Here is a 13,802-nt window from a genome sequence, read left to right on the forward strand (position 1 = left end):
TGAGCAGGAATTTCTAACCATTTTTGCATATAGCCCAAAGATGGAAATATAGCCATCTTTGCATATAGCCCTTGTGATGGTGCCTTATTTGAACTTTTCTGATGAGTTATATGGAAGGGAGTAATGCTGTTGTCTCCAGGAAACTCAGAACCTAAACCATCTATATATCTTTACTCTTTAGTCTGGTGCTTCCCAGAGACAACAGGAATGCTTGACTAAGGAAAATAGAAAGTCCTGAGGACTCAAAGGTGAGCATCTAAGCTAGGTGGGCAGCCCTTCCACTTCTATAAACACATATTTTTATTTGATCCTTGAAGGCAGACAGCTAAGGTGAGACAGCATTCTGTTTCTGGGCATACGCAGAAACATTTCTACTACTTGGCCATACGGGAACTCCGTTCCCTAGGGTTTAACATGAATTTAAGAGAAGAAATAAGTCCTTCCCAGCACTCTTTTTTCCCTAACCACTCTTGCCATTTTAGGTTTAGGAGAGGTGGTGGGGCACGCTTAATACCATTTGCTACCCAGCAGTGGGTGAGAGGTAATTGCACTTCTCTCAAGTACTAATAAATAGCCTACATTCAGACAGTGCTCTGTAGTCTATGAAGTCCATTCTCACAAAGCACTCTTGTCTTCAAGGGCCCACCTTTTTTTCTCCCCCACTATTATTTTTTAAAATAAATTTATTTATTTATTTATTTTTGGCTGCGTTGGGTCTTCGTTGCTGCATGTGGGCTTTTTTTTAGCTGCGTAGAGTGGGGGCTACTCTTCGTTGCGGTGCTCGGGCTTCTCATTGCGGTGGCTTCTCTTGTTGCGGAGCACAGGCTCTAGGTGCGCGGGCTCAGTAGTTGTGGCGAACGGGCTTAGTTGCTCCGCAGCATGTGGGATCTTCCCAGACCAGGGCTCAAACCCGTGTGCCCTGCATTGGCAGGCGGATTCTTAACTACTGCACCACCAGGGAAGCCCTCCCCCAGCTATTTTTGAAGCACACCGCGTTAAAGAATTATTTGTAGTGTGCGAAAGGCTTCTAACTGCTGCTCATCATTCCAGCACCTTTTTATGTCCCAGTGTTCCCTTTTGAGGGCTTGACTTGGTCAAAAGCTGATGGTAAGTGTTAGAACTGTGGTGTAAACCTTAGAAATATACATAATGGCTTTGGGCTTCACCAGACTCCTAAGCTTACCTAGTTTTACCTTTCATTACAACTAGAGATTTCTATATTTATTTCAGCTTGAATTCTGATTAATTTCTTCCCTGTCTCTCTTCCTTTCCTTTGTTTGCGATCTCTATTGAAAAATAGGCCAAGTGGTTCTTCTCATTTTCAAAATATTTAATTCTTTGGTGCTGACATATGGGTTCTTCTTGGGAACGGTTCTGACATATTTCTTTAATTAGTCAGAAGGGCTGCTTTTGAATAGGGAAGGAAACAACATTTCTTCCATTCAGCAACTGAATGTCTGTTCTTTCTGGAGATCCATTCTATTATTGGCCCAGGGAGTAAGAGTATAGAATTAAAGATGTAACCCAGATATTTAACGTAGAAGATTTATCCACTTGTTATATGCTTGAATGATGCTCATGGAGAAACAGGGCAAGAGAAATAGCCAGAGAATAATTCCTTCTTAAAGGCAGCATGACCAAACCAAGATAAAGCCCAGCTCAAAGGAAGAATAATGAAAAGGTTGGAATTAGAATAGTATATACATCATCAGGGAGGAGGAGGAAGAGGCTTGTCCCTGGTGTGGAACAGGAGGGAGTCTTTGGACCATATAGAAGTAAATGACAGGAAAACAGGAAAGATGGGGGTTGGAGGAAGTTGGAGAATAAAAGTAAAATATTCATAGCTCTGCCCAACAATTTTCAAGGGAACATAACAGGTTGGCTTTTCTGAAGAGGCTGGGAAAAGCACTGGATAAGGGGGAGACAGGTGAGTGCCAAGCTGTAGGGCTGGAAAGCATGGCGTATTTGGGGAACAATGAGAGGCTGGTTTGAGGAAAACCTCTATTCCAAATTGTAGAAGAAATGGTTGGAAAGATATGTTGAGGTAAAATTATGGAAGAGATAATGGATGGGATGGGGTTGGAGGATATAATGAAAGGGTGAAAGAGGTTGAGCAAAAGTGAATGGGATCAAAGGAGGGGTTTTCTAGAGCAGGAAGTATGACCGAGTAGAGCAGAGAGAGAATTGATGAAGGATGAGAAGAAATTATGAAGAGTGAAATTTAGGAAAAGGAATTTGGCTTTTTTTGGTATAGTTGTTAGAAATATTTAAAAAAAAAATTTTAATAGTCTCTTAGAATGAACTGGAAGGAACATATTTTCAGGGAAAATAGAGTGAGAGTGAAGGCTGCCTGTTGAACAGGAAAGAAAGGTGGATTAGAGGGGTACTTAAAGATTAAAGCAAAAATGATTCTAGTTAATTATTATAATGACCAGGAAACAGAAAATGACTTGGCAGACAATTTAGTCTTATTTGGTAGTAGAGAAGCTTTAAGGAAGTTTGTATATGCCACTTATATTTAAATAAACCATAGGTCTACCCAAAGTCATAATAATGCAATGGAACATGAATTTTAGTGCATTAAAAAGAGATTCTAGGGGTTGAAATGAAATTTGAAGAGCAAACAGTAAAAATTATTAATAAAAATAATGAAAAATTATTTAACTAATATAAATATATTCAAACGGAAAAGTTTAAATAATAGAGGGAATTTAATGAGAATTATTTGTTGAACCAGGTGAATGTTTGAAACATTATGGGGAATTAGGGTACAAGTAGGATGCTGGGTTAGAACACATGATGGGGATAGAATCCTATTGAAAAGTCAAACCCTAATTTTAAAATGTATTAAAGAAAAGGTACAACAAAACTACAGGGACACCTAATTAGCTAAAAGGTTTATTCAAACCTGTGTTAGTACAAAGCATCACATACACAAAAAGCAACAGATTTTACATGAATTCAGAGGACAGGAAGAGGACATGAAAAGGCAGACAAATTTATTTTCTTACCAATAAGGGACTATACTTTAGCTTTCCTGGACAAATAAATGTGTTGTGGACCATAAAGAAGAAACATTTCTTTGCTTACTCTTGACAAAACAAGCCCTGTTTGAAACATCCATTAAAACGTACATGAGTGCCCACTGTGTGCACAGCACAAAAACTCATTAGTCTATTTTAAAAATATGCTGAGGAAAATCACTGCGTAACTGGAAACTAGTATATTGGTTTTCTCCTCCTTTAAAGTCACCAAAGCAGAGTTCGTTAAGTCCATATATTAGGTGCTGTGCTGAGAAGGTGATCATGGGAAGGAGATCAAGTTGGATGGATAGTCAGGGTGCTGCTGCAGGTGTTAACAGGTCCATGTTCTGTGGGGTACTGAGATTGGAAGAAAGCCAGGAGTCCAAAATGCTGAGTACTGGTGTGCCAGAGCAAGAGGTTGGAATCCAAACCTCAGAACACTTTGGGTAGGATTGAAAGTAGAGTGCATTCTGCTTTAGAACCAGCAGACCTAATGTAGATATTCATCTGGTGATGTGGTCTTCGGAGTTCTGATGAATAGCTGTATCTCAGAGTTGGTGTCTCGGGTACCTTGTAGACCCAGTTTTGCTTCCTTTGGGACATTTTCTGATTCAGAGATTCTTCAAGAAGGTCTTGTGTGTACTTCTACTAGGTTAAGTGTTTAATTTAAATGAGAGGATATAGCATCACCTGCATTATTGTAAGTTCTTAACACAGTTTGTGGACAGTTTAAGGTGACCCCCAAATTACTCCTCTTTGTGCTGTTGGGCATATTTCTCATAAAGATGGATTGCAACATACATAAGCTTTCTCATGTAACTGAAAGATGTCTTACATTTATTTTCCACTCAAAATTACTAGACAAATATATGACATTTAAAACATTGGGGATGATAATTTTGAAAATTGATAAATATTAAGCAAGACTTACAAACCATTTATCTGGGGTGTATTAGTTAGGTTAGCATATACTTAGTTGCAAATAATTGAACCTTCCCATGATAAGCAGAAAAGGATTTATTGGAAGGGTAGATTGTAGAGTCAACTGAAGGCAAAAGTGTTAAGATGTCTGCCTCTCTTTGGCTTTAGTGGTATGGAATGGGGTTCTGCCTACCACTTATTTTGGAATTTATCTCCCAAGTAGGAACTATGTTGGGATGCTGAAAAATCAAATATTCACTCTATCTTCATCTACTTAACACTATAGATTTATATGAGTGTTTTACATAAATGAAAAGCTTTTAATCAATGAATTTTTAATCATGATTGTTCAGTCTTTATTCTTAGTAATAATTGTGCTAATTGCTCTAGAAATAATATTGAACATCCATCTATCCAAGCATTGGAAAATATTTATGCACAAGACATGAAAATGTTTCTGGAATGCATAGATGAATAAAGGAATCAGAGATGATTGATGCCCTCAAGGAGCTTACAGTCTACTGAGGGAAACAAGACAGGTTTGAAATTCACTGTAACAAGTAGAATATGTTAAGGGCCATAAGAGAGGTAAAAATTGTCACCAGGCAGAGAATAGGTTAGTGGTTGACAGAGGTTGGGTGGGTGGGTGGGGGCGGGGGTGGGAGAAATGAGTACATGTTGGCTAAAGGGTACAGATTTTCAGATATAAGATGAATAAGTTCTGGGAGTCTAATGTACAGCATGGTGACTACAGTTAACAATACTGTATTTATACTTGAGAGTTACTAAGAGAGTACATTTTAAATGTTCTAACCACATTAACACATATATACACACACAAATGGTAAATATGTGAGGGGATGGATGTGTTAACTAACTTTATCGTGGTAGCCATTTCCCAGTATATACATATATCAAATCATCATATTGTACACCTTAAACTTACACAATGCTATGAATCCATTATATCTCAATAAAGCTGGGGGGAAAATTACCACCAGGCCTCAGAGGGCAGAGATTACCTTGAGCTGGAGGGATCAAGAGAGGTCCTGGTTGGACTTGGGATTTGTCCATGCATTGATGAGGGAAAGGGCAGGCCTGGCCTACTAAGAAACCTAGGAAAGGCAAAATTCTAGATACTCCTAGGTTAGGCAATGCTGGTAGAGACTACTAGTGACAACAAAAACAACACCACAGGGGCTTCCCTGGTGGCGCAGTGGTTGAGAGTCCGCCTGCTGATGCTGGGGACACGGGTTCGTGCCCCGGTCCGGGAAGATCCCACATGCCGCGGAGCGTCTGGGCCTGTGAGCCATGGCCGCTGAGCCTGCGCGTCCGGAGCCTGTGCTCCGCAACGGGAGAGGCCACAACAGTGAGAGGCCCACGTACCGCAAAAAAAAAAAAAAACCCAACAACACCACAACTAATATGTGTGCATCACTTTATAGTTTACAAAGAGCTCCTGGGTACTGGTCAGAATGCAGAGTCTGGAGCTGGAATGCCTTGGTTCTGATTCCTCACTCTGCTAATTACTATGTGACCTTGTGGAAGTTACTGAACTTTTTGTTTCCTTTCTTTCATCATCTAAAAAATGAGATAATAATAATAATACCTACTTTATAGAGTTTTAAGGTTTGTGAGCTAATACATAAAGTGGGGCTTGGCATGTAGTACCTTCCAGTAATGCTGGCTGAGTTCTGTGTCTTGGCCCTCACAATAACACTGTAAGATAGGAACTGTTACTCTCCTCAAGTACAGTCATACAAACTGAGTGCTCAGCGGGGTTAAATGGTTTATTTATTCAAGGCTACATAGAAAACTATGGAGTTAAGACAAACTCTTTAGCCTTTTTATTTTACTGCGCAATGCAGTAACCAAAATTTAAGAAACATTAAAGAGAAGTTGCCATAATCTATACTTTTGGAATTTTCATTCAGGTTTCTTGAGGTTAATACTCAAAATGCAAAAAATGTATGTAGGAATAAATAAAAATTACAGAATTAGCCAGCATAGTAGCTGATGTGAATGTACATGAACAATTAACACTCATTTCATATCACAATATAATTTTCTCACTGAAGCAAAAATGAATTTTCCCGTTTGATGGAGCATCATCTCTGCCTTACTGTGGAGTGTGACATGAATTTTTATAGACTTCAAAGCTTGAAGACAATATATTGAGTAATGACATATTTCATTGTGAAAAATCCACCCTTTCCTTTTTATTTCTAGTGACCACATTCAGAACATTATTCTTACATTTACTCTAAATAATTTATACTCTCGCTAATCTTCTTTTTAGGAGTTATGAAATTTTAGTGAAAGCATGCACCGCAGGTTAAAGGTGACTTCAGCATGCTTGCACTAGCGTTAGGTAGTGCTAGTGAAATATCTCATGCTGTTATTTGATTCATGAAAACTAATAGCCCTGAGAAATTTAATTTAGAAAGCTGAACATTTTGAGTAATATATAGATTACTTGACATGTAGGTTATTATTCAATTGAGAGATTTTATATGAAAATGTTAAATTAAATGCTACTGGCAGTTGCTAAAGATTGTACTTTTTAATTATTCTATTTTTCATCCAATGTCTCTGCCTCTTTTGTCATTGACATTTTATTATAGGTTGCTGGGAGAATATTCCTTTAGCTCAAATGTGTATTATCATTCCAGGTGATAGAAGCACATAGTAGGCACTCAATAAACACTTGTGAAACAAATGACCTTAATTTACCATGCTCACTTTGTAGGTTGCTGCTGAAATTATTTCAGCTTCTACTTCTGTTTTTCAAGTATGCAAGGGATTTTACTGAGCTTCTCAGCTTCAGTGTGATTAATGAGATTTCTAAGCATGTTGAAATTGGTGCTATCGAATATCTTGGGTCTGAAACTAGGGAGTTGTTGATTGAGTATGCTTATGTCTCCTCTGACTGAGGCCAGACGGAAAAAATAGACCCTATAAACAGGGCTTAAAGTTCTTGATTGAAGATAACTTCAGCTGAACATGAAGGCACAAAATAATGTTTCATGAGTTTAACCAAGTATTTGTTTATGTCCACATTTTAATTTAATTTTTATTAATTTTTATTGGAGTATAGTTGCTTTACAATGTTGTGTTAGCTCCTACTGCACAGCAAAATGAATCAGCCATACATATGCATATATACCCTGCCCTGTGGATTTCCCTCCCGTTTAGGACACCACAGTGCATTAAGCAGAGTTCCTGTGCTTTACTGTATGTTCCCATCAGTTGTATTTTATGTATTTTATACATAGTATCAATAGTGTATATCCACATTTTAATTTTAAGTTTTGGGTCTTCAGTTTTCATAAATAGATAGATAGATTCAAAATCACAAAATTCTTCATGTTTCTGCCATATTTAAGGTTTTATGATGTGATTTAAAAAATATATTTGACTATCTCATTTCAGTGATTTCAGTGGGATATGTGAAACCTCCATTTTGCTTTTGTAATACAGTCATATTTGAATATATTTTGCATGTCAATTGCATATGTCATGGTTTTGAAGATATTGCTGATCAGGTCAGCATTTTTTGTCTTTGAATACAAGATCACAGAACTAACTTTTGTATGTTTTTGCTCTTGAAGGTGTGAGCTATGACTAGGCAAACCGGTGATGAGGGCTTAGGGAAAAGAATCCACATCATACTTCATTAAATCATTATTGTCATATCTGTATGTGAGAGACAAAGCTATATTACCCAGATCTTCCGTAGTGTAAATGGTTGGCAGAAACTGGAGAGACTGACACTCTTGTCAAAGTAACTTGTGCAAGCACTCATTTGATCATCATTAATATGTGTGTTTTTAAACAGTTTTCTAAACACATTAGAGAATCCAATCACATCCATTCACTTAAAAAACACTCTTCTCTTTGTAGCAAGCAGGCAGCACTCTTATAGACATACATAAAAGAGTATCATGCATCTTTCTATGTTTTGAACTTATTTTTTATTCCTTGTGATTGTCTCTTATTCTGAGCTAACCAGGTCATTTTTTAATTCTTATATTTAAGGTGTTAAATTTTTTTCTCTAAATTACGTGTTGCCTGAAAACTTATGACACATACCCTTAATTCTAGCGTCAAATCTGATGAAAATATCCTATAACATTTGTTTTGGGTCTCTCCACATTGTTGCTAGGCTGCTGATTATTGCATTTTGTATGAATGTTTCCAGCAGAGTGTGCAGGGTTTTGACAGTGGTAATAGCCAAACCATTTACTCCATCCTTAGATCTTTAGCTGAAATATTTTAAGGAATAAAATTGAGATCATTACTGATTACCAGATTTTAAACCCAGCTTTCTTCTCTAGGTATGCAAAGCCTTTCCCTGTCTTAGAGGAAATAAAGTTAAGGAAAGCATCCTTTCACTTGTCATTTATTCAGTAAATATATATAAAGCATTTACAGTGTGTGAGTGAGGCTTAGAACTGCACAGCAGGGCTGCTGTGGTGAAAGGACAGATGCAGTCTTCACCCTCAGAGGCAGCACGGAATAGCAGGAGGAGCACTGAACTGTGAGTCCTGAGATTCCAGCTCCAGTGCAGTCATGAGCTGGTGCCATGATTTTGAAAGATGTATATTTCCCAAGACCTTGGTTGCCTTATCTATAAAATTAGTAATTGTACCAGCTATAATATTTTATTATCCTACAACTTGATTTCTTTTAACTTTGACACCTGAAAATTATTTTAAAAGCATGTCACCTTTTAATAATTTGATTATTTGGTTTGCTATTTGACACTGACGTCCCTAAGATGCTATTCCCCTCTTCCAACATCAATACACACACACACACACACACACACACACACACACACACACACACACACGTGTATGTGCATATTTTGAAGATGTGTAGTGCTTGAGATTAAAGTTTGGCCCTATTCTGTAAATGTGTTCAGAAAATAATATAACACAGATATTGAAGGCAGCTTGTTTTAAACTTGTAGCTAAACATGACATTCAAATGTTAATTGGATGAATAAATCTTGTTCATTTTACAGACATGGAAATGTCAATGGAATAAAACAATTTATCACAAGATAATGGTTTCCTGCCACCAGATAAATGCCAAGATGAAGATACTTATTGAAAATGTATCAAAATATTCTATTGCTATTTATTGAAAATAAAGGTTGAGAAAAGTTCAACTTTTCAGGTCAAACATGAGAAATGCCCTGCCTATGGTATTAGTATATTACTGTATCAAACACAGTGTGCGTGGTATAGCAACGTGAGAAAATTCTAAGAAATAATGGTCTATAAATGAACCTTTTAGCTTTAAGGTATGAGAATTACTGGAATGGTGCAATGGGGGCTAGGAGGAGATACCTAATATATATTGAACTCTTGTTATGTGCGTGACACAGTCCTGGTGTGTTCACTGATATAAACTGTTCACAAGAGCAGGATTTTTTTTTTTTTGGCTGCGTCGGTCTCTCTTAGTTGCGGCACGTGGGCATAGTTGCCCTGCGGCATGTGGGATCTTAGTTTCCTGATGAGGGATCGAACCCGCGTCCCTTGCATTGGAAGGCAGATTCTTAACCCCTGGACCACCAGGGGAGTCCCAGGAACACGATTTGAAAAGGATTATTATCCTCATTTTTTCAGGTAAAGTTAAAAGCAAAATAGTAAATCAACTATATTTCAATTAAAAAAAAAAAAGAAGCAAAATACCTTGCAGTCACGTACAGGATAAGTGCCAATACTAGGATTCACACTCAGCCCGGACTTCAAATTTCGTGCTCTTCTCCTACACCCCACATCTTTACTTGTACTCCATAAGTCTGAATGCAATACCTTTTGGTTTGGGGGGCTTTTGAGTAGATTATTTCTCCAAGTTTTGTTGTACCTGATGACCAAATACTTCTTTGGATCTAATATGCTGATGAGTCTTTTTTAAATGACATTGTCTACTTACCTAAAGAAAAGAGCACACCCATAGGTCTTGAGGACTTGGTTAGCTCTAAATGGGCCAAGTAGCACTAAATGCTAATTTAAGACCACCTTCTTTTCAACAGTGTGTGGTTTTAAAGTCCTTAGGTAATTCCCTCTTTCTGCTTTCTTTTCTGAACCTAGATGTCTATTTCTCCACTTTACTTACCTTGTGTCATAGTATTCTTCGTAAAATACATTATTTGGGTGATTACGAATATAGGTGAATAATCGAAGTTGCTCAAAGAAAAGGAGGTTTATTGTTCACTAAAGCTCTTACTGATCTCTTCATGCCAAGTCCTTCTCAAGTCCCTCCACCCCTAAGATCCCTTCTCCACCTGCCACAAACAGTGGGTGTTAATGTCTCCCTCCTCTGGACTCTCAGAGAACTGCAGCTTTCTTCTGGCATTGACCATTCTACCTAGGATTTTAGTATCAATATTTACTGATATGCTTGTCATAATTTCCCTAGTAAGGAAATACTCCTTACTAGGAGAAACTGTGTGCTTTCCTCCTCTCTATTCCCCATGGTACCCAACAGAGTTATTTGAACATTACAGATATTCAGCCAACAAAAGGGTGAAAGAAGCATGTGTATGGTCTCTGATTTAAGAATTAGAGGAAGTATTAAGACTTCAGAGGTATCTATAGTACACCCTTGTGAATATGTGAATCTACCTGGTCCTTTGCCGATGCTTCTATTTATCAGTTCTCTAAAACACGTTTGGATCTTATTTATTTTGTAAAAATTCCTAGAGGCAATAAATGAGCAGATAATTTAACTGTTAGATGGTTACAAAGGGGACAAGATTGAATGTTTACATTTCCCTCAGGAAGAAAATAGTAATTCATATAGCACTCTTTTGGTATATAAATAGTGTGTGTACTAGTAAAGATTTTTTTTAAATCATAATATTCTTTCAGTAGTTTTAGACAGACATCAAGCACCATTGTGTCAAATGGATTACTAACTGGCAGTCTTTACCATGCACTTTCACAGATGGAAGCCCTTTAGCTCTGAAGGACATATGGGAAGGAGTTCATGAGTGCTATAAGACTCGGCTGCTGCATGGACCGTGGGACACTATTACCCAACAGGTTAGAGAGTATTTTCATTGTATTACATGTGATTCTTTCCCTCTGCTCGTCTTTTCTTCTAGTTCTCTCTCCTACTTTTTTTTTTCCTGTTTCACTCCTCTACTTCCTTACAGATTTCAGTTCAAAGACAGTTTCCTTTAATACATCTTCCCAGATCCAGGCTTGGTTTAGCCTATCTGTTATAAGCCCTCATAGCACCCTGTAATTTTCCTTCATAGTGCATCTTACAGGTTTAAATTATCGATTTGGATTTTTTGAAAAAAATTTAATGTCTGTCTTTTCCATTATACTGTGTACTCCCATGTGGGCAGACCCTGGTTTTTTTTTTCCCTCTTCACTGTATACCCAGCACCAGCACAGTATTTATCATACAGTAGGTATTCAATAAAAATGTATTAAGTAAATGAGAATAGAAACAAAGTTGGCATATACACCAAGAAATAGATGATTTAGCTTGTGTCACCTATAATGCTTCAGAATTTTACTAATAAGTGCATTTGCAAAACAATTAACTTTTGATTAATAATAAATTTGCAATAGTGATCTGAAAAAGTTGAGAAAATAGATCTACAAAAGTATATATAAAAAATAGATTTGCGGGCTTCCGTGGTGGCGCAGTGGTTGAGAGTCCGCCTGCCGATGCAGGGGACACGGGTTCGTGCCCCGGTCTGGGAAGATACCACATGCCGCGGAGCGGCTGGGCCTGTGAGCCATGGCTGCTGAGCCTGCGCGTCCGGAGCCTGTGCTCCGCACCGGGAGAGGCCACAACAGTGAGAGGCCTGCGTACAGCAAAAGAAAAAAAAATAATAATAATAACTTTATCAGCCACCAATAGAATTTTTTTTTTTTTTTTTCGGTACGTGGGCCTCTCACTGTTTACCTCCCAATCAACTCCCAATCAACTTAAGAATCCTTATCATCTCATAAGTAGTTCTTTGGCAATGACTGCAAATGACCATTTTCTAGGTTTTAATTGAGGACAAAACTAGTTTTTAAGTATATGAATCACACTGCCCCTCAAATTAATCCTTTTCTTTCTCTTCCTACTGTCACCTTCCTAGTTCAAGCCCTGTTGCCTCATCTGGAACAATTAGTAAAACCTCCTACTTTGGTCTTCTGCTCCTTTCCTCCCTGCTCCTTCCTTCTAGTCAATTTTTCCTAACAATGCTGCTCTTATCTTACCCATGTGCAAACTTGCAATAGCTGTCCAAGGGGCTATGGTATGTGGTCTAAATGCCTTGCTGGCGTTCCAGTGGCTGCCATTCCCTGGGTCCCACCAGCCCTTTCAAGCTTTTCTCCTACGTCTGCATGCTACACAGTTTCAGCTCCTGCCAATCATGGCTATTCACTTCCCCAAGCCCATTTTGTGCAGTTTGTTCTTGGAATTCTTTCCAGGTTTCATGCTTTCCCTGTTGCCTTTGTTCTATCTTTATATATCCCCCTCGTTCTTTCATATGTTCCTTTTCTCGGAAACTACTTCTGCTTACAAAAATGGCCCCCTCTGAAATGCCATTTCTGTAGACCAGGAATCAGTGGTTGCTATGAAGAAGGATAATATAATGAGATATATAAGCAAATCCATCATAAAGATTTTTGGCAAGAGCATTTTATTTTATGCATAGTGTTTTAGATTAACCTTTAAGTATGTCAAGGTAAATGCTAAGCGTTTCAACTTCCAGTGTCTTGTAAGTGACCACAAACTGTCCAAAAATGTAGAGTCAGAATCCACAGGACCCAGAAAATCTTTGGTTGTGAGAGTCAAGGAAGACGGCAAAGGATAGAGGAAGGGAGCATCCAAAAATATATATGTATTTAACTTCAGGGCCTTTTTTCTCTGCTCCTTCTCAATCACGTTTAACATTGTGCACCTGAGCCCGAATCTTATTTTCTTCTTTTTTCTGTCACTAGCATCGCTATTATTAATTGTGCTATAGCACAATTCCACGTGGTCTATGTCATTTGGGTTTTAATTCCACATGTCTCCGTTCCGGTTTGTGACATATGAACAAGATTTTGAGGTCAACCATATTTTCTTAGTTACCTAATATGATGTTGCCAATAGATTTCATTCCATTGATGGAATTCCTAAGTTGCTAAACCAACCACATGAACAAATCTGTATGTTGATAGTTTTTAATGAAATTGACTAGTATCTTTTAGTTTCCAGGCATTTAAGCATCATACAGACAGCCTGTTAGCAGATCATCTTTTTCCTACTTGTCAAAACATGGTAGTAATGATCAAATCCTATCACAATAAGCATTACGATCTCAATACCAAGTATGAGGCCCACTTATTGGGAGGGATATTTGATATAACCAAAGTACAACATAACTATAACATTTAGATGTTCCTTTGGGATTTGTCTTATTGGGATTGATCTTGTATCCCCACTTTTGATAACACACTTTGTTTAAGCTTTAGAACTGCTCATCACAGTGTATGTCCAGGCATTGAAGACCTAGCAAGGGAAACTCATTTGTTGTCATTGTACTAACTTGGTATTTGAAAGTCATTATGAATATTTACTTTGGAGGTCTTAGCTTTTAATCCCAGTTTAGTTAATGGGTTGCTATTTATGTGCTGTTCTTTGCTTGAGATCTTTGAGAGAGTGTGTCCTCAATTTTGTAAGGCTCCATGTGGAGAAAAAATAGGGTGTCCTCAGTGCTGTGAAGGGGAGGGTGTGATACAGCACTGGGGAAGAATGAGCTGATAGAATATTGGTAGCATCAAATAGTAGACACCATTTTGCAGGATTATTTTAAAGAACCATTAGGTTGCAGACTGAACATGATAATAA

At 37.9% G+C, this 13,802-nt stretch overlaps 1 protein-coding gene across 4 annotated transcripts in view; it reads left to right on the forward strand.

Moving 5' to 3' along the window:
• Positions 1-13,802, forward strand: part of ATG10 (autophagy related 10) — a 230,474-nt gene that overhangs the window by 134,577 nt on the left and 82,095 nt on the right. For all 4 annotated transcript variants that reach the window (XR_014296608.1, XR_014296609.1, XR_014296610.1 and 1 more), the window contains exon 5: positions 10,905-11,002. Coding sequence is in view for 1 of the 4 variants with exons in the window: in XM_082652615.1 (XP_082508741.1) it covers positions 10,905-11,002 (98 nt within the window). In the remaining 3 variants the exon portion in view is untranslated. The remainder of the gene's footprint in view (positions 1-10,904; positions 11,003-13,802) is intronic.

Source organism: Grampus griseus, assembly GCF_964374135.1.
Source record: "Grampus griseus genome assembly, chromosome: 3".
Taxonomy (NCBI): Eukaryota; Metazoa; Chordata; class Mammalia; order Artiodactyla; family Delphinidae; genus Grampus; species Grampus griseus.